The sequence below is a fragment of the Microcaecilia unicolor genome, chromosome 5, assembly GCF_901765095.1.
Source record: "Microcaecilia unicolor chromosome 5, aMicUni1.1, whole genome shotgun sequence".
In the NCBI taxonomy this organism is placed as follows: Eukaryota; Metazoa; Chordata; class Amphibia; order Gymnophiona; family Siphonopidae; genus Microcaecilia; species Microcaecilia unicolor.
In genome coordinates, this window is record NC_044035.1 from 284,388,411 (window position 1) to 284,410,730 (window position 22,320).

General features: G+C 43.0%; 1 protein-coding gene across 2 annotated transcripts in view; it reads left to right on the forward strand.

Annotated features, from left to right (window-relative positions):
- EPHA3 (EPH receptor A3) overlaps positions 1-22,320 on the forward strand; it is a 356,754-nt gene that overhangs the window by 307,464 nt on the left and 26,970 nt on the right. For both annotated transcript variants that reach the window (XM_030204248.1, XM_030204249.1), the window contains exons 13-15: positions 1,085-1,294; positions 8,602-8,751; positions 10,052-10,245. In XM_030204248.1, coding sequence (XP_030060108.1) covers positions 1,085-1,294; positions 8,602-8,751; positions 10,052-10,245 — 554 coding nt within the window. The remainder of the gene's footprint in view (positions 1-1,084; positions 1,295-8,601; positions 8,752-10,051; positions 10,246-22,320) is intronic.

Consider the following 22,320-nt stretch of genomic DNA (forward strand, 5'->3'; position numbering starts at 1 on the left):
ACAATACCACCATTAAATTGATTACTAGTTCCAAGAAATTTGATCACATCAAACCACTCTTGAAAGCCGCACACTGGCTACCAATCTCACATAAGATCACCTCATTCTTGCCTTCAAAGTCTGGATACATGTCTTCTATCTTTTCTTTCTCATTTACTAATATCCTACTGCCCTTCCCAGGCTCTTCAGACCTTGAAGCAAAATCTTCTTGTTATCCCATCCTTTATGTAAATCAGAAATGATACCACCCGATGTTCGATCTTTTCTGTCACTGGTCCTTCCCTCTGAAATGCCCTCCCCTCTCATTTTCAGTAGCAAACTACATTGGCTAAATTTAAATCTGAGCTCAATACATTTCTATTTGGAGATTCCTACAGTTGATACCTAGTCCTTTCCAAGGAGGGGCCAAGGGGATATGGCAGACAAGGTATTCTCTGCTCATTTTCTATCTCTCTATCCTATCATAAATTGTAGTTCCCTCTTTCTTTTCTCCTTCTCTCTCTTCTTTCTAGTTTATTTATAATATTGTAAACCACAAAGATAACCTTGCTTGATGCGCAGTATAGCAAATATTGAATAAACTTAGAAACTTGAACAGTAACTGCAAAGCCTTATCACACTTTAGTATACAGACCCCAAAATAAAACAAAACAAAATAAATAAATAAAACAAATATTTTTCCCAGCACATCTCTGGTTTGATGATCATGTGTCTGTGAAAAAAATGATTGCCTCTAGTTTGCCTGTTTCCAGTTTCTCATTATCTGTTACTAGGACTTATTTCGTACATGGATATGACTGTTTGCATACTCTCTCTTCCTACATGCTAGGGATTTCCTACAGAAAATTTCATTAGACGGTAGGATTTTTTTTTTTATATCGATATGCAAGAGTAATCTTTAAGAAGCCCAGGAGCAAGGACATGGATTGCCATATTTCAAAATGACCCCTCACATGCAGCCATTAGTTTTCAGCATGGAGAATGTTGACCTATGTCATTTTGATTCCAAAAATTATTCTTCTGTAATCAGGTTCTCTTCCATGGATAATTAGCATCTCAATTGTGCATGTCTAATGTTTTCCAGAGACATGATGCCCAGTTCACTGTCATCCAGCTGGTGGGCATGCTGCGTGGAATAGCATCCGGCATGAAGTACCTCTCCGACATGGGCTATGTACACCGTGACCTGGCTGCCCGCAATATTCTCATCAACAGCAACCTGGTGTGCAAAGTTTCTGACTTTGGCCTCTCTCGTGTCCTGGAGGATGACCCTGAAGCTGCTTATACAACTAGGGTGAGAAAAGAACAGATGATATGATGAATTTTATAATTTTCACTGTCTGTGAAAGGCATGTGATCATTATGAGCTCTGCTATAAGATAGTCTTGGGAACAAGAATGTATTACCTTCTAAGATATTAATACACAGTGTGCAATCCAGACTCTGGTATCAGCTCAGGAGTTGGGGAGGCATCTAGTTATCACCTTTACTGAGATATCTTTAGTATCAGATACAAGTTCCATTTAAGGCAGTTGTTTAATGAGCTAGTGGAACAATAAAACCTTCACAGTGCTGCTTTCTTATGTGTGCATAAAAGTAATTGGTAACTGTGTTTATCACCGAAGTACATTTCAATTAGCTCTTATTAGCAGTATTTTATTTAGTTAGTTATTAGAATTTATTTACAAGCTTTGTGAAGAAATTCACCAAAGGCCTGGACAGACACAATAAACAATTTCAGCAGTCAAGATATTCACATAACAGTACATTTTATGGCATAGTATATAGATTATGCAGGGGCGTAGCTACGGGCGGGCCTGGATGGGCCCAGGCCCATCCAATTTTGGCCCAGGCCCACCCGCCCACCCAAACGCCTGCAAATTTTGCACACTGCAGCTGTGCAGCACCCGCTCGTGCTCTGGCTCAGCTGCTCAGCTGATCTCTCTCTCCAGCGGACCAGTTTCCTTCCCGATTTCGCCTCAGGCCCGCCCACCACGACCACGGCACCACCCAAGTGCACACCGCACGCACAATATACTTACTGAGTGACTGCAGCTGCACAGCAGAGCAGCCCTAGCTTAGGCTCAGCTGATGATCTCTCCAGGGCAGCGAGTTGTTTTCCCATCCATACGGCCTACGCGGGACGTGGCTGTGCGCAGCGGTGGCGTGCTGCTCTCAGCCTCGCTCTTGCTCCGCACGCTCGTGGCATTATAGCATCTGAGGGAGGGAGGGAGGGCATAGCTAGCTGCAGTGCTGCACGTGCACGCACGGCACGCAGGGAGGGAGGGGTGATTAGTGCAACTGCGCTGCGAGCCTCAGCCTGTGTCTAGCCCTGCCCTGAAGAAACATGGGAATAAAGAAAGGTTCTTCGATAATCGAGTCGCGATCATTCCAATGACAGTCTAATAATCCAGTCCAGTTCAGATCGTATTACTGCCAAGCAGCAGTAGCAGTAGCTGCCAACCCAGCCCAGCAGCAGGTAATAAAATTGTATTTTTGTAAATGCTTTTTTTACATCATGGGAGGTGCTGGGGGAGAGGTGGAGAATAGGGGGAGGAAGGGGGTGGGGCATAGAGAAAATTTTGTGCCCACCCACTTCGGGCTCAGGCCCACCCAAAATTGGCTGTCTGGCTATGTCACTGTTTATAATATCAACACAATGCATGTGAAAACATCTTAATCTACAGCAAAGAGAGTAAGCGAAGGTAGGACATCTGGACAGATAGGATAAGAGTAATAGGTGTTTAGAAAGAAGACAAGACTGATTTACTTAAGGGTAAACTGCATATTGACTCAGAAAAATTGCATGTATGGGTAAAGCAGGTCCTGCTACAGTATGTGTAGTCCTTTGAGTGACTAGCTAGTTAGTTGCTTCTTCCATTTAAGGCTTAGGAAAAGAGTCAAACTTCTACCTGCTTCCTAAAGAAGAGATAGTATGACAAATGGAAAATATTATCCTTGTTCAATGTGCAGATATCTACATAACCTCGTTGGGTCATTAAGGGACTCTTTTACAAAGGTGTGGGAGGGCTAACGCGCGGGTTGCGCACACCAAATCGATACTACTGCCAGGCTAGTGTGTACACCTGGCAGTAATTCCAAGTTTGGTGTGCGCCGAATCCCACAGTAGAAAATAATTTTCTACGTGCGGGTAGCATGTAATCCTTACCACTAAGTCAATGGGTGGCATTAAGGGTTTTGCCACATGTCCATTTCCTGGCCCATTAAAAAAAAACAACTTTTTTCCAGACACAATAAAGAAATGGCCCACATGAAGAGGACTTTTTAACAGGCCTTTGTAAAAGGACCCCTAAGTTATTCAGCAACATGGTTAATTTTAGGCCGTGTACTACTGTACCAATGAAGATAATTTAGCATTGTAATTGGTGTTAGAAGCAAGGAAATCTCACTATGGAGTTTATTTTACAAGCATCTCTACATGTAAGTTCTGGCACATAGGTATTTAAGTAGCATTCACCTGTAATTTCAGAAAGCTGTTCGTTTACGTGTACACAGAGATTTCACAGAGACATGTTAGGGTGGGCCAAAATTCTATACATGCAGTCCCTATTAGAAATACATGTATGTGGGCAAAACATTTCTGCGGTTTTGCACCAACTCAGAGGGATGCACAGCAGGGGCGTATCTGAGGTTCGGCGGTAGGGGGGGCAGAGGCTAGAGTGAGGGGGCACATTATAACCCTCCCCGGCCACCGCCCCCCCTACCGCCATCCCCCCCACACCGCCGTCAACCCTCCTCCGCCTACCGCCAACCCTTTCCCCGCCTACCGCCAACCCTTTCCCCGCCTACCGCCATCACCTACCCCAGAGATCCGCTCCTGCCGTTTTTTTTAAATATTACTTCAGCTGGCGGGGGACCCCAACCCCCGCCAGCCCAGCCAAGGTCTTCTTTAACTTCTTCATCCTAATGCTGTTAAAGCTGCATGATGCATCCTTCCAGTTGGACGGAGTTTGACGTCGCAGCACGTTGACGTCCTGCACGTACAATGTGCTGTGACGTCAAACTCCGTCCAACTGGAAGGATGCATCATGCAGCTTTAACAGCATGAGGATGAAGAAGATAAAGAAGACCTCGGCTGGGCTGGCGGGGGTTGGGGTCCCCCGCCAGCTGAAGTAATATTTTTAAAAAACGGCAGGAGCGGATCTCTGGGGTAGGTGATGGCGGTAGGCGGGGAAAGGGTTGGCGGTAGGCGGGGAAAGGGTTGGCGGTAGGCGGGGAAGAGTTAACTGTGGTAGGGGGGGGGTCCAGGGTGAAATCTGCGAGAGCCCAGGCCCCTGTGGCCCCACGCAGATACGCCCCTGATGCACAGATTTTCAGAAAGTTCTCATTTCAGCCAGGGCTCTACACGAGGGATAAAGGAGTCATTCTTCTTCAGTCTCCCATCCACATCTAAAATGAAACAAACCTACAATTGCAACTTCACTACTTAATTGACAGCACTTATGTGTATAGGTTGGTAGAATGGGCTGGCTACATATGGAAGTGGCACTACTTCCACATGATAGCTGTTGTTTTCTTGCCGTTCATTTTATCCATGTGTATGTTTGTAAAATGGCTGCTCCTGCTGCGTGTGCTGGCAAATGCACTGGATGCCTCAATTCCCTTTTCAGTCTTTTATGTAAAGAAGGCCTTTATACATAATGTTTCCCCTGGAGTGGAGAAGTAACCTAATGGTTAGAGCAGCAGGTAGGAACCAGGAAAGCCAGAGTTCAGATCTCACTGATGCTTCTTGTGATCTTGGGCAAGTCACTTACCCTCCATTGTGTCAGGTACAGATTTTGACTATAAACCCTATAGAAACAGGAAACTAGCTGCTGTACTTGAATGTAATTTGCCTAGAGCTATTTCTAAAAATCTATTTATGTATTTATTTGTTTGTTTCATTATTTAACCCATCCTCTTGATAATGCCCATAATGGGTTACAAAATTACATATATAATAGGGTTAAACATAAAACATAAACTGAGAGCATAACTAATATAAAACTAAATAAAAAGTAACTTATCACAGATTCAATATACAACTCATCAAAAGACATTAATTAATAAGTTTCTACAACTCTACAATACCCTAATAAATCATTCATTAATCTTACAGAAGGAAGGACTTTATTCCACAGCCAGGTCATGGAATAATAATATGCTCGAGAATCAGCACACTCAAGATGGAAAGACCTAGAAGAAGACAAAAGAAAGTGCCTCTCACTCTGAGAATGCAACAAATGTCCAGGGCCATAGATTGACAATTTGTCTGAAACATATTTTGGTGCCATCCCATGAAAAACCTTTAAGGCTAGCACCAACATTTTGAAAATACACTGTTTCTAAACTAGAAGCCAATGCAAAGAGAAAAGAATTGGTGTAATATGGTCACATAAGCCCAAGTTCATCAGAAGCCAAGTAGCTGCATTCTGAACATGCTGAAGTCTCTTCAAACTCTTATGAGGTAATCCAAGAAACAATAAATTGCAATAATCAATATGCGAAATCACATAAGCATAAAGCAGTTGAGTAAAATCAGACACTGCAAAAAAAGGACAGGTCTTACGAAGTTGATTCAAAGGGTCGCCGGCAGCAAGTAAGAATTGCTACTAGCAATTCTTACATGCTGCCGGCGACCCTTTGAATTGTCTGATGCATGCCACAGCAGCAGCAACAGAAGAGAGACAAGATCAGGAGGGAGTGTGGTGTTCTAAAAACTGGCACTTAAAAGTGGCTGTTTTTTTTGTTTTGCAAGTCAGACTGGCCATTGCTGGGTGGGCCTGGGATGAAAATGAATGGGCCCAGGCCCACCCGTGGCTACCCCCCTGCACTGTACCTGAATATATCTTGCCTTGAGCTATTGAGAAAGCATGAGCTAAGTCCAAATCCCTTTTCCTTCCAATGATAGAAATTCAAAAGGTCTAGAGGGGATAAATAAAATCCTTATCCAGCTTTAAATGTAATCTGCTTTCTTTAAGAGAAGCAATCACAGAATGAAAAACAGAAGACATTGTTCCAGGTGTTTGGCTCCTGAAGGGAAATAGGAAAGAGACACATGAGGAAATCATGTGTCCTAGATTTGCCTGGAGAATGATAGCAAACAATAGGGTCTAACAACACCGCCTTTCATTTCTGGTGCATATGACAATGAAGGAAAAATGCAAAACTGTCTAGTGAATATTTTCTGTATCCATCTTGGTCATTCCATATCCATCTTGCTCATAATCCTTTACTGCAGTTTTCATTGTCTCAGGTCTAACTTTTTTCACCCTATGAGTAGGGATGTACCAACATAGGGGGTCCTTTTGCTAAGCCGTGTAAGCGTCAATGCAAGCCCAATGTGCGCCAAAATGGAGTTACCACCCAGATACCGTGTGGCTCTTATGGTAATTTCATTTTTGGCGTACGTCCAATACACACGTCTGAAAAATATTTTTTTATTTTTGGCTGAGTGGCATTTGACGCGCGTAGGTCATTACCACCCGGCTACCATGTGAGTCTTTACTGCTAGGTCAATGGATGGAGGAGGTAAGGTCTCAGACCCAAAATGGACGAGCAGCAATTTTCATTTTGCCGCACATCCATTTTCGTCAAAAATTTTAAAAAGGCCTTTTTTACAGCTGTGCTGAAAAATGAATCAGCGTGCGCCCAAAACCTGTGCCTACACTACCACAAGCCATTTTCAGCGTGCCTTTGTAAAAGGACCCCTCAATTTACTAAGTGTGCTGATGTAATACCATGTGCATTATGTTCTGCAGTTTCATTTTCATGGAAAAGGGCCAGTTTACCAATAACATACATTTACAGTGTGCAATTAGGGCTCCTTTTATTAGTAATATTGGCATAACCAGTTAACTTTTCAGAGGTAAAAAAAAACCCAACCTGGATATTCAATGCCAGCCACTGGAAACAGCCCGGCATTGAGTATCCAGGTTTAACGCTGGTAGTGGACAGCAAAAGCGCTGCCCGCCGCCAGCTGAATGTCGGGCCCTTATTTTTTTAGGAAGTTTGGTTAACGTAAAGGCCTTTCTAAAATATTTATTTATTTATTTATTTGTTACATTTGTATCCCACATTTTCCCACCTATTTGCAGGCTCAATGTGACTTACATGGTACCGTAAAGGCGTTCGCCAAGTCCGGTAGAGAAACAAATACATGGTGATGTTGTGGTCGATTAAGGTTCAGGCACAATGGGGATCGAAGAGAGGAGAGGTTATATAGTGTCCATTACAAGCTTTGGTTTTGCTGTGTTGCACAGTGTAGGCATTTATGTTGGATCGGTAGGGTATGCCTTTTTGAACAGGTTGATTTTTAGTGATTTCCTGAAGTTTAGATGGTTGTAGGTTGTTTTCACAGCTTTTGGCAGTGAGTTCCATAGTTGTGTGCTTATATAGAAGAAGCTAGATGCGTAGGTTGCTTTGTATTTGAGTCCTTTGCAGTTTGGGTAGTGGAGGTGTAGGTATGTTCATGATGATCTGGCTGTGTTTCTGGTTGGTAGATCTATCAAGTCTGTCATGTAGCCTGGGACTTCGCCGTAGATAATTTTGTGTACCAGGGTGCAGATTTTGAAGGTAATACGTTCTTTGATTGGGAGCCAATGCAATTTTTCTTGGAGGGGTTTGGTTCACCTCTGCCAGTGATGTGTGGAGTTATGGGATTGTTTTATGGGAGGTGATGTCTTGTGATGAGAGGCCTTACTGGGAGATGTCCAATCAGGATGTGAGTATACTCTAGCCTTTGAGCTGTCTTCTTTACCATGCTACGAAGAGAAGTTAAATAATCCAAAAATATTATAGTGCTGACAAAGTATTTAGGGGACCCTTTTTATTAAAGGGCATTAAGCCCTTTATGCGTGGTTAGCACGTGGGAACAGGCTATCTCAAAACTCATTAAAGGATTTTGCAGTATAAATGTTTTAAAAGTAATTTTGGGAGCAGGCATGGCATTGGTGGAGAGCTGGCATTCTCATATTATTCAGCTAGCGAGTTATGGTTAGTGCACATTAATTTGGATAACACAGAGTTAATGTGGAAACACTGAACACTCCCTAAATAGTTAACCATAAGTGCTCCTGCATTAATTTTTTGCAGGTACCACATACGTGCCTGACTTACACATAAAAAAAAGAACCAAAAAACAATGCCACTTTAAATCTGCTCTTAGCACATAGGAAAGTCACACGTTAAAATTTGTTAAGATTTTTCCACACTTTAGTAAAAGGACCCCTATATTTGCTGAAACACTCAATAAAGAAGCTATTTTAAAAGAGCTTGTTACCCTTAGATTTAGGGCCCTGTTTACTAAGGTGCTCTAGCGTTTTTAGTGTGCGCTAAAAAAAACTAGCGCACCTATAGCACAGCTTAGTAAACAGGGCCTTTAAGACGCAAACAGAATTATTTAAGATTTTGACAATTACTGAAGACCTGGTTATTTGTAAAATCATTTCATTAATTATGCTTTATATTTGTTTGTTTTCTGTACTGCCACTTGATTGGATGGTCTGAGTTTAGCTTTAACTTATGATTATTATAAATCAGATGAGCTCATGTTGACACAGTTAATAAGATTATTACTTACCTTTACTTTTTTGATTGCAGGGAGGGAAAATCCCAATTCGATGGACATCACCAGAAGCCATTGCATACCGCAAGTTCACCTCTGCCAGTGATGTGTGGAGTTATGGGATTGTTTTATGGGAGGTGATGTCTTATGGTGAGAGGCCTTACTGGGAGATGTCCAATCAGGATGTGAGTATACTCTAGCCTATGAGCTAGCTGTCTTCTTTACCATGCTATGAAGAGAAGTTAAATAATCCAAACAAATATGTCTAAACATGAAGAGGGTGATTTTATAATTTGGTGTTTCCAGTTAGACACACTGGGCCCAATATTCAGACTACAGGAGGTAGCTGGGCTGCCTCCTGTGGTCAGCGATGAGCCCACATATTCAATGCCAGGCCATGTCTGGTGACCAGCATTGAATATCCGGGTGTATTTTGGCTGGGTTAAGTTTGGCCAAATATATACCTACTATTTTGGCGGCTAAATCTGGCTGTCAAACTTAGCTGGCGATGCACCGAATATTGGTAGATAGCCAGTTATATCGTATGATATAACCGGTTATCCGTTAGATGCTAACCAGTAATATTCAGTGGGAGATAGCCAGTTATCTCCCGCTGAATATTCCCGGATAGCCGGCTAAGTTCCGTTAACCTGGCCGGTTAAATGGTTTTAAATATTGGGCGGAAAGATGCCATGAACTGAACACCAATTCTATAATGGTATCTGTGCGCCAAGATGCTGTTAAAGAATACTAGAGTGAACATGGCTTGGTACACTTAAATTTAAGTGTGACCATTTATGCCAGGTAAATAGCAGGTGTAAATCTGTGTATCAAAGTGCACCATGTTATGCATATAACTGACAGTAATCTATGTTATATGTATAAATTTGGAGACACACCCATGTCCCTCCCACGCTGCTAAGATCCAAAACAGTGGAGACAACAAGAAATATATACAATGGCGTGCGGTTAGAACCAGTTCTTTATTAAAACAAAAAGGACCCTGACATGGGCCATGTTTTGGCCACATGGTCTGCCTCAGGGGTCCAAACAGTCTGATTACTTTGCAGGTTATGTGAATAAATTCGGATGCTGAGCCAAGAAACAAGGACCTCGACTGAAATTATCAGAGGTGCCCAGACTACAAATTAATGAAAAAATGGGAACATCGCTCGGCTTGTAGCCTCCAATTGCAACAGCAGCTTCATAGCTTCCAAGAGAACTCTAGATTATGAAAGAGCCTCACCTTTTCCTAGATGACCAAGATTTCCTCCCATGATCCTGCCATGTGCATGCCGTTTGCAGTTACACGCTAAGGCACTTTCATTCTACCTTGTAGAATAGCACATAGTGCATAAGTGACATATAAGTATAGGTAGCAAATTATAGAATTGCCCTTACAATGTCCTAGTCATATGCTATTCACTCTGTAAGGAGAATCAGCCATGTCCTCATAAAAATCATAAAATGTTTGTATTCACGCAGGTAATTAAAGCTGTAGATGAAGGATATCGGTTGCCTCCCCCCATGGACTGCCCAGCTGCCCTGTATCAGCTGATGCTGGACTGTTGGCAAAAAGACAGGAACAACAGACCCAAGTTTGAGCAGATTGTCAGCATCCTAGACAAGCTAATCCGGAACCCAAGCAGTCTAAAAGTCATCGCCAACACAGCTGCAAGGTGACACATGGAATATTGTGTGTTGAAATGTATTTCCTTTTATCCATGTCATTACAGAAATGTTTTCATACCTGTGCAGAATCTAGCAGAAGATTTGACATACATGAGGATTGTTTTTTAGAAAGATAAAATTGATCACATATGTGATCACTGTTGTTAAAACTAGAAATGTTGCTTTTGATGATAAGGGTATCTTGGTAGGTTATGAAGCATTTTATCAGACCAGAGTAAAAATAATGAAAGGATTTGGGGGGGTGGGGGTCTTTTACTAAAGATTAGCTCAAGTTATCTGTAGCAGGGCCTATAGGAATAAAATGGGACCTGCTGCAGATAACTCAAGCTAATCGTTAGTAAAATACCCCCTTTGCTATTAAAGGATCATAACCTACAAAGATTCCAGTTTTCTCCAGGCCTGGTACAGCTACTAAAGCTCTGCATTACATAAGAAGTATACAGGGAGATTTAGGGAAAATAAGCAAAAGATGTGGAAGATTATATAGCGTGATTAACTAAAGCAGAAAAATAGAGAGCTCCTCATGACGTGGTGGATGAGTGGTCATGGGAGTTTGGTGGGTTGGTTGATTGGTTCATTAATTAGATGGTGCTATTGCCGGAAATATGACAGTGATGTATGCACAGATGAAAATGTGTGGTTGTATCTGGAAGAAGGCCAGAGATGAAGTATGTGTGGAAGGAGAGCTGGATCCAGAATTAGATGTTCTGCTGGGAAGTGATATGGTGTCCAAGAATGGACTGCAGATGCTCTGCGTGGGGAGAGATGAGCGTAAAGTAGGGAGAGGCCACAAATGTTAAGAGGATGCTGGGATATATTTGAGGGTTAGGAGAACATCAGATTCCACAGCAAATAGCAGATGTTTAGCTAGTAATAAGGCACACAGTTGGATCCCATACAGGCTGCTAATTTTGAGAGGTTTTTCTAGTGTTTTTCAATTTGTGTTATTCAAAGTTTCCAATGCAACAGTAGAGAACTGTGATGCATACAGTATAACTTAAAGTATAAAGAAAAATGAAGAAGCAGAAGCTGATATTTGCCATGGGGTTCAAGGTTTAATGAAACAGAGAAACTGTAGAGCGGTAACTGTAGTTGAATGCCATGAACAGAATTTAGTTTCAGCTGCTCTGTGATACTATTTGTGGCAACAGTAGCTGTGTAATGTAGCAGTTTAGTCTATGCTGCATCTCCCTACAGCTCAAGTGCCATGTAGGATTTCAGGATGAATCCAAGAAGTGGTCTGATGGCAGTGGTCATCAAGCCATCAGAAGAACTGGACATGACTGCCAGGCAGCATGAACTGATGCAAAAAGGGGAATGATAGAAAACCCTTTTGAAAATGTGATAAAACTCCATTTTTCTAAAGTAGTGATCAGGCAAGGTTGACAGTATAAAAAGGGTTTGTTACTGTCCTGCTGAGAAGGTTCAATCTGTTATTTTTTGTCAGCTAAAATGTGGAGAATATTTTCTTTTAAAGACAAGTTTTTGAAATTGAAAGTCATGAAAAAGGATATTTCAGGTATCCTCAGGTTTCAGTTGTTTTTAGGTTTTATAGTACTCCAAAGAAATTAGTTATGCTGAGTTAAAATATTCTAATATAGGGTGTTCCACCCTCACAGTCTGGTCTATATTCTGAGTCATGTTATGCATATATAAGAAACTTGATTAACAGACCCTCTATTTGTGTCTTGCAAGCTTCCTCCTTCTTTGCTTACTGTTGCTCAAGCCGAAACAAGATGCCCAACACTCAGCTAGATTCTTAATATCTAGTAGACTGACCTGTTGCTCAATGGCTCTAATGTCTAATGACTTCCTAGTTGAGCTCATCACATTTTTGGAGTGGAGGAATAGCCTAGTGCAGTAGACTTTGATCTTGGGGAACTGAGTTCAATTCCCACTGCAGCTCCTTGGACTCTGGGCAAGTCATTTAACCCTCCATTGCCCATGGTACAAAATAAGTACCTGCATATATGTAAACCACTTCGAATGTAATTGTAAAAAAAACCTCAGAAAGGCGATATATCAAGTCCCATTTCCCTTTCCCTTTAGCCTAAACAACTTTCCTTGACTGGCAATTCCATATTTTTATGAAGCCTTTTATAAGCAAGACATCTGTTCTGAATTAGTTTATTTTAATTTATCCTGGTATTTTTGTTTTATTCTTAAGCACATTAACCATCACCGGTAATCTATATACCACAGAAAATATATATTTTTAAAGATATCTTTTTCATAGTTTGATAACATGTGACATGGAAATTTTAGAGACATGTGACACAATGAAATCTTGGAACACTGTCTTGTGTGTTATTTCAAATCTGTTTCTCACTACTGCTGATTGAGATTTGAATGGAGTCTTGCTATGTTCAACTTTCTTCTCTGCATGGTCAAAATTCAATTCACTTAATGACAGTGACTGCAACTCCAAAGACTTCTTGCAAACCCCCCATCCCTCTCACAGGAATTCAGAGTATGCTCCGAGAACAGGTTGGGTTGTTTTCCACCCCCAGATTTTGCACCAGCTTGGTCTGGAACATCTCAATAAGAACACACACGTGTGTGTGTGTATGTGTGTGTGTGGGGGGGGGGGGAGGGTGAAAGTTATCAGTGTGGGCTACTGTTCAGACATGTTATTTTACCACATATTGTGCTACTTTAACATGGGTCCCATTTTATGCTATGAGACCCTGTGCTAAAATAGCGCAACTTGTGGTAAAATAAGCGTCTCAACAGTAGCCCCTGGAATGTGTTCACACTCCAGTCCAAGCTGAAGCAAAGTCGGGAATAACTGTGATGTCCCTAGGAGAATTGGTTATGTCACCAGAATGAACTGATTCTTTCTTAGGAAAATTCTCATTTGTCTCTGCAGTGTTTTGTTTAAAAGTTTAGGAATTGGTGCACACAATTAAGTTGAATAATGAGCCAATTAGTACCAATAATTAGCTTTTAACAAGTAATTATTGGTTCTAATTGAAATCAATTAACATGCATGTGCATAAATTTTGGCTCCTGATCTATGCCTAAATTGCACATGCATTGCTTGAAATAGGAGGTCATGGGCATTTCGGAGAGCAGCATGGTCGTGGATTTAAGTTACATGCGCAATTATAGAATAAGGGTGTTCTATGTGTAAATTTAGGCAGGAGCATGTGCACCACATTTTCATTGGTGCAAATGGGCATGCCTAAATTTATGCGTGATCCCTGTGCTTAAGCACTATTCTATAAACCATGCCTAACTTTAGGTGCCACTTAAACAGTTTTTTTTTTCTGTGCTGATTTTGTAGGCGTGATTTATAGATTTCACCCCTAAGCACTAATATTCAGTGGAGATAACTGGCTATCTTGCACCGAATATTAGCGGTTAGCGCTATTTAACTGGCCAGGATCCGTTCCTGGCAGGTTAAATAGCAGTATCGAGCCCAAGAGGTTTATGGAGATTTATTCTACAAAGTTCCTGATGTAGATATTATCTCAGCAGCATTTTTTCTCAAGCATAAAGAATGGTACTTGAGCCAGCTCAGGAGATATTCATCTCTGAACAGAGGATTGTTCCTCTCTATACTAAGGTTGTACAGATCTCTGAATGGAGTGAATAGACACCACTGAACTAGGATGTATTAGTGAATCTCTTGTCATCTATACACCTTGTTGTGTTCTGCATGCATTTGCTATTCTCTGTGCCACAGATATCTATTATGAGAATGATCAAACTTGAAGACAGTTGAGGGAAAAGTTAACCAGGATTAACATGTCAGAATTTAGCCAGAGAGTTGTGTGAGCCCTACCCCTGCTTCTGCTGTTCGGTCAAAGTATCAGTCTGGACTTGGACATTTTAATTGCATTTCTCTTTAAGTTGTTTGGGTACTTTACTTTTGGCAACATGCTTTAATGCTTTGGGTATATTGCCTCATATTTGGAAACAATCAATCTCAAATGCTTTGGCTCTTGGTAGCAGCACTTTATAGACCTAATACTGTTCTGTACCCTTGGATCACTATTCCCTTCTTTGGTCTTAGAAAAGGTTATTGCAGTTCAGTTAGGCCTGTGTCTTTCAAAGATCCCTGCAATAAAATCAGTCCAGGTCCTACTCATTCCATGTGGGATATGATGCTATTTGATACTCTTTAGAAAGGTCTGTATTTCAATTTAAGTGTTATCCCATCCTTGGTTCTACCTTGTAGACCCTCTGCTTTGTTGTAGACTGAGACTAAAGGAAAGATCTTCAACAGGAGATTCACTTTAAAGTTTCTGTTTAAAGATCTGGCTTCTTATGGTGTCAATTTTTGATTCACTGAAACATAAGCTTTAAAAAAGCTAAAAGACCAGTGTTCCAAAGTGCATCAATATTAGTACAAGTACTAACATGTGTTAAATCATAAATGGTTAATGCGTATAAAAATACTTGGGTTAGTGATAATAAAAAAAATCTATACTGATGGGAAAATAAGATACAAAAGCATGCCAAACAGTTTATCACTTATTAGTGCAGTAAAAACACAAGCACATGAATGCCAAAATAAATACTTCTATGTGCAACCATTACTATCGGTGATAGCTTTTGCTTCATTTGTATCTTATTAACACTGGCCCATGTAAACCACAGGATTTGCGTGTATTAACTGCCAATGTTAATACAGTTTACAACATCAGCACCTTATAATCTGTAATATATAAACTACTAGGAAGAAAGGCCCGTTTCTGACACAAATGAAACGGGCACTAGCAAGGTTTTCCTTGAAGTGTGTATGTTTGAGAGACTGTGTGTGAGAGTGACTGTGTGAGAGAGAGAGAGAGTGAATGTGCGAGTGTGTGTGTGTGACAGAGAGAGAGTGAGACTGGGTGTGAGTGAGTCTGTGAGAGAGTGTGTGTGTTAGAATGAGAGTGTGTGCGAGTGCGTATTTGAGACATAGCAAGTGTAAGAGAGAAAGAGTGTGTTTCACACAGATACACTGTGTGTGAGAGAGAGAGAGTGTGTGTGAGAGAGAGTGTGTGTGAGACAAAGAGAGTGTGAGAGAGTATGTGTGCGATACACAGACCGAGAGTGTTTGAGACCAAGTGTGTGAGACCAAGAGTGTGTGTGAGACCAAGAGTGTGTGTGAGACCGAGAGTGTGTGCGAGTGAGTGTGTGTGTGTGAGAGAGAAAGTGTGTGTGTGACAAGAGATACCTCCCGTCCTCCCTCTGTGGTCTCAGGACCCCTTCTCCCCCTCTGGTATGAGCACACCCTCCCCTCTGGTCTCAGGATCCCCTCCCCCTCCCAGTCTTGGGACCCCCTCCCCCCTCTCAGGTCTCAGGAGGCCCTCCCCCTCCACCCTCTCAGGTCTCGGGACCCCCTCCCCCCTCTGCATTTCCCTCCCCTCCCCTCTGGTGTCAACACCACCTGCCTCTCCCCCCTCTGCGTGTGTTTGGCAGCACCGTGCAAGTGTGTGTGTGTGACAGAGAGAGAGAGTGAGGCTGGGTGCAAGTGTGTCTGTGAGAGAGTGTGTGTGATTGCCCTCTGTCCCCTGCCCCCCCTTGAGCCATGCAGCGATTCTCGTGTCTCCCCTGCCCCCCTCCAGCCTCTCAGCCTGCCCCCCCCTCAGCCACCCAGCGATTCTCCTCTGTCCCCTGCCCCCCTCCAGCCACCCAGCGATTGTCCTCTCCCCCCCCCCTGCAGCCACCCTGCGATATTTAACTGACTGTGTAGACATTGTGACTCATGAGCTATGTCTTCTGTACTATAATAAAACGCACCTCCAACGTTCTGTAGCTGACTCCGTGGCTTCAGGGAAGGGTTTGTAAGGGTTTGTAAGATCGTAAGTCTGTCACATCTCTCTATTCCCTGCCCTCGCGTCAAAATGTGATGACATCGAGGGCGGCGGACCTATCGCCGCCCTCGACGTCATCACGTTTTGATGCGAGGGTGGGGCAGAGAGAAATGTGACAGACTTATGATCTTACGAACCCTTCACTGAAGCCACGGAGTCAGCTTCAGAACATTGGAGGTGCGTTTTATTATAGTAGAGATAAACAGTTTGACCTGGTGATCCTGTGGATGCTCTTCTTTTGTTGACTCCTAGAGTGATATAGTAGGCAGTATTCTATTGTGGATTAAAAACTGGTTAAAAGATAGAGTAGGGTTAAATGGTCAGTATTCTCAATGGAAAAGGGTAGATAGTGGGGTTCCCCAGGGGTCTGTGCTGGGACCGCTGCTTTTTAACATAGTTAAAAATGATCTAGAGATGGGAATAACTAGTGAGCTAGTTAAATTTGCTGATGACACAAAGTTATTCAAAGGTGTCAAATCGCAGGAGGATTGTGAAAATTTACAAGAGGACCTTAAAAGACTGGGAGACTGGGCATCCAAATAGCAGATGACATTTAATGTAAGCAATACCAAAGTGATGCATGTGGAAAAGAGGAATCCAATACGTGAGGCAAGGTTCTACATTAGGAGTCACCGATCAGGAAAGGGATCTAGGTATCGATGATACGTTGAAACCCTCAGCTCAGTGTGTGGCATCGGCTAAGAAAGCAAATAGAATGGAAAACAAAAATCAGAACATTATAATGCCTTTGTATTGCTCCATGGTGTAACCGCACCTCGAATATTGTGTGCAATTCTGTTCGCCGCATCTAAAAAAAGATATGGTGGAATTCAAAAAGGTACAGAGAAGGGCGACGAAAATGATAAAGGGGATGGGACGACTTCCCTATGAGGAAAGGCTAAAGTGGCTAAGGCTCTTCAGCTTGGGGAAAAGACGTCTGAGGGGAGATATGATAGAGCTCTATAAAATAATGAGTGGAGTGCAATGGGTAGATGTGAATCACTTGTTTATTCTTTCCAAAAATACTAGGACTAGGAGGCAAGCAATGAAGCTGCAAAGTAGTAAATTTAAAACGAATCAGAGAAAATATTTCTTCACTCAATGTGTAATTAAACTCTGGAACTTGTTTCCAGAGAATGTAGTAAAAGCTTTATATACTCTCTTCTACTTTGTCTGTTGAACCTTCCTTCTTTTACAGCAGACATGGTAGAGGTAATTTTGGTTATTTGTTTTCTTTCCTTTCCTTTGTTGTGGTTTCATTTTGTGATAATATCTCAATAATTCATTCTGTTATCTGTGTAAGTATTTATCAGCTTGGCTACCATGCTAACACAGTAAAAGCCTGCAGTAGCTGCTTAATACAGGTAGCAGCAGATCATAGGTGGTAAAGGGGTGACCACTGGTCATGACCAGAATGACAGCTAGTGCACAGGTTGGTGCTACTCACTAGCTGTCACAACTGCGGATAACTGCTTGGCTGCTGTCAGTTAAACAAAAAAAGAAAAAGATGTGGTGTAATTGCAGCCTTTCCTGATCCTCCCTCCATTACTCTCCTCCTTCCCCTCCCCTGAATTCCCTGGCACTTACTCCCTTCCTGTTCATCCTCCAGCATTTCAGGCCCACACCTTTCGATAGTTCCCCTGGAACAGAAGCCCTCCCAGCAGTGGCGTACCAAGGGGGGGGCGGTCCGCCCCAGGTGCACGCCACTGGGGGGGTGCCACGCACCTGTCGGCTCTTCCTTTTCATGCTCCCTGTGCCCCGGAACAGGTTACTTCCTGTTCTGGGGCAGAGGGAGCATGGAAACGAAGAGCCGACAGGCGCGCGGCACCCCCCCCCCCCCCCCCAGCAGCGTGCACCCGGGGGGGTGTTCTTTCGCGGGGGGGGGTCACGCTGCACCCGGGGGTTATTTCACCGGAGGGGTCGCGCTGTTCCGGGGGGGGGGGGGGGCGCTGCACCGGGGGGGCGGGGCGCATCGGCAATCCGCCCCAGGTGTCAGCGCCCCTAGGAACGCTACTGCCTCCCAGAGCACATACTCCAGCATACTCCTCTCCCAGTGCATGTCTCTTGAAGTAGAACCACACTTGGAGCACAACCCCAATGACATAGCCTGATTCTCGCTGACCACCCTACCCCCAGATCTCACCCATTCACTGGTAGTGCTTCTGCCCTGCATGGCTCTGAGTTTCTAAATGGCCTTAATGACCCCTAGTAATATTTGCATGGTACTACTGCTAGAGGTCATCCTCCTATATAAAGGCAATCACTGCTTCTATTGAAGATTGACCTCTAGCAGCAGCACTGTAGAGACTACTACTAGGGGTCAGGATGGTCACTTTGAAATCTGGAGCCATAGGGAGTAGGGGTAGAGGGAAACTGCTCCCATCCCATGCACTAGACTTCCATGGAACCCCCGGGTAGATCGAATCTGAGGGGGCGGGACGAGTCATAATATGCCAGTGAGGGGGGATTCTACTCTGGGAGGGAGTTCTATTTGAGGCTTCTGGCTCAGGAGTTCTGCTTAGAGGGTTGTGCTCCTGGATGGGGGTGTGCTTGAGGGGGGACTGGTCCAAAGGAGTAGATCCTGAAGTGCTAAGGAGAACAGAAAGGGGGAGAAGTGCCAGGGAAGGGACAAAGTGTTGGGGGTATCAAAGGGTGGATTTGCCAGTACCATGGCTCTTTCTTTTTACTTAGCTGTGAGCATGAAGACCCACATTCAATGTCTGGGCATGTAGCACAAGTGCACTCATGGTATCTGCAAAAGCATGTGGGCCCGTACGGTATCAGCACTGGGCATCAAATGCTGGGTAAATACTGAGCACTTCCCTTGCAATTACTATACAAACTTTTCACATTTCACTTAAGAAACTTTGACTTTTGCCGTTAAGGTGTGGTAAGTGCAAACTCTTACCATTATTTAGTAAAAGGCCCCTACGCAAGATAGTATGAAATCTACATGAGCTCAAACTTTACTCATGTGCTGTAAAATTTATGGTACCCTATCATTATCCATCCTATATAGCTATTTTTACAAAATGGTTCCTTAAGGAAATAAATGGATTTTGTGGAAGCTCTCTAGATCATATGCCAAGACCATGCTAAGATAATAAGTCAGGGCTGTGTATAGTATAGAAAGTCAAGATGGAACCTGGACAGAATTATGAGTTAGCAAGAAACAGCTGTGCACTACATTACTATAATTAGACTTTTCTAAGAAATGAAAGGGATAAACCATTGAAAAAAAAATAGATCTGATTTTTTTTTCCATAAGTTGAATTTAAAAGTGACCCTTATGCAAAATAAGCAACACAATTTCTGGGGTAACTTTTAGGAAAATAGTTCCATGTTTTCATTACAGCTGAAAAGATCACTGTAAACTTTTGTTGAAGAAGCTTTGCAGCAAATGTACTAGCCTGCGGAATTTCCATACATGTGCAGTCCATTTCCAGCAAAAGTCTGCTAAGATTGCAACTGAGTTCAATAGCAAACTTTTTCAAGAAATGTACCTACAGGGCTGAGCTACACCTTGGTGAGATATTGAGGCATATTTTCAAATCACTTAGACCTCCAAAGTTAAATAGAGGGGCATTTTCAATATGACATCCAAGTCAGACTTTGAACGTTTTGCATTAAGCGTTCCAAATCTGAATAGAAAACATGACCACTTTCGAAATCACAAAATGTCTATTTTGTTTTTTTCAGAAATACCATTTGTAATAAGGTTTTGTGGTCTGTGCATTTTTCTTTTCAGGCCATTCTAAAAAAAATGTACAAGTGAAAAACAAAGAAAATCAAGCCATTGGGATATAGGAGGGGCCAACATTTTTAGCAGACTGGTCCCCCAGACATCCCAGGAGAGCAATGGGGCACCCTAGGGGGCACTGCTGTGGAATTCATATAAATGCTCCCAGGTACACATCTCACCGTTGCTCCCTTATCTGCTGAGCCCTCCAAAACCCAACCAAAACCCACTACCCCCAAATGTACAGCACTGCATTTGCCCTTATGGGTGAAGGGGGCACCTATATGTGGGTACAGTGGGTTTCTGGTGAGTTTCCACCACAAGTGTAACAGGTAGGGGGAGGTACGAGCCTGGGTCCACCTATCTACAGTGCACTGCACCAACCACTAGACTACTCCAGAGACTTGCATGCTAGATTACTCCAGAGACCTGCATGCTGTTCTAATAGACCTGTCTATAACATCTGAGGCTTCTAAGTACTATTTTTGTTCACATTCTTTTTTTTTTTTTTGGGGGGGGGGGGGGGAAGAGGGTCAGTGACCACTGCGGGGAGCAAGGGAATCATCCCTGATTCCCCCCAGTGGTCATCTGGTCATTTAGGGCACCTTTTTTAAAATCTTAATTCATCCTACAAACAGGTCCAGACCAAAGTGTTTAAAGTTTTGCTCTGGGTGTTTTTGTTGTGTTCTATTATGGCTGTAAAAGTGTTAGGCACACCCTAGGCTGACCCTAATCCCACCTTTGAAATGCCCCCGACACACCACCTTGTGATTTGGATGCACTACAGATGAATTGCATTGATAGACGTTTGCAAAAAAGATTTTGAAAATACCAATTTGGACATTTTGAGAAGATTTTCATCCAAATGCTGCTATATGCTTTTCTCTTTTGAATTTGAGCTCTATAGTAACCTATGGAACTTTGTAAGTCTAAGTACTTTGAAAATGAGCTCCATTGTATCATAACTGATTAATTCAGAATTCAAGCAAAATTTTATACATCAGATTATGTGCAACAGTACTACTTATTAGGGATGTTCAGGCCAAACATTTTCATTTTGTTAATTTTTCCAAGTTGTTTGCCAGATTTTTCATCTAATTTGGGAATTTAAATTTTGTTTTGGGGATAATGTTATCAGTAGTGCACACTGTTGAACAATAATGCACATTATTACTCAAATAGTGCACCCCATTGCTCAATAGTTCATCCTATTGTTCATATGGGGGAGGGGCAATTCTATAACAAGGCACCTATAATTAGACATCCAGAAGATGCCTAATTGTAGGTGCCTGTTCTATGAAGGAATATATATGTGCCAAAAATAGAGCAGGTGTAAATTCTTATACCTAAATATTGTTCATGTGGATCTTTTTAGACTGTGTATGTTGTATGTAATCCACTTACAGGCTCATTTTCGAAAGAGAAGGACGCCCATCTTTCGACACAAATCAGAAGATGGGCGCCCTTCTCACAGGGTTGCCCAAATCGGTATAATTGAAAGCCAATTTTGGGCATACCCAACTGCTTTCCGTCGCAGGGACAACCAAAGTTCACGGGGGCGTGTCAGAGGCGTAGTGAAGACAGGACTTGGGCGTGCCGAACACATGGGCATCCTCGACCCATAATGGAAAAAAAAGGGTGTCCTTGATGAGCACTTGGACGGCTTTACCTGGTCCTGTTTTTCTTACGACCAAGCAACAAAAAGGTGCCCAAACTGACCAGATGACCACCGGAGAGCATCGGGGATCACCTCCCCTTACTCCCCCAGTGGTCACTAACCCCCTCCCACCCTCAAAAAACATCTTTAAAAATATTTTGTTCTAGCCTCTATGCCAACCTCAAATGTCATACTCAGGTCCATCACAGCAGTATGCAGGTCCCTTGAGCAGTTTTAGTGGGTACAGTGCACTTCAGGCAGGCGGACCCAGGCCCACCCCCCCATCTGTTACACTTGTGGTGGTAAATGTGAGCCCTCCAAAACCCATCACAAACCCACTGTGCCCACATCTAGGTGCCCCCCCTTCACCCGTAAGGACTATAGTAGTGATGTACAGTTGTGGGTAGCTTACAACAATATAACATAAGCATATTCTAAACAGTGGCGTAGCCAGACCTGACATTTTGGCTGGGCCCAGAGATAATATGGGTAGGTAATATATATATATATTACCAGGCTGAGGCTCTAGTTCAATACTCAACACGGCCTGCGTGCACCTGCAGCTATTTTTTTTTAGCCTGCCCTCAGATGCGAGCGGAGCACACCGCCACGCACAGCAGCCACGTCATAAAGTACTACTTCGTAGGATCATATGGATGGAGGGAACTATGACGCGCTGCGCGGCCGCGACAGGACCTGCTGCTGCTGCTGCAACGAGTGCATTTTCCTGCGCCCCCCCCCCCCCCGAGCCGACGGTAGGTGGGATGAGTCTGCTGGAGAGATCAGCTGAGCCGGCCCTGAGCGGATGGCCATGACTGCGCGACGTGGTACGTTGCTGCAGTGTGTGCGCTTGCCACGT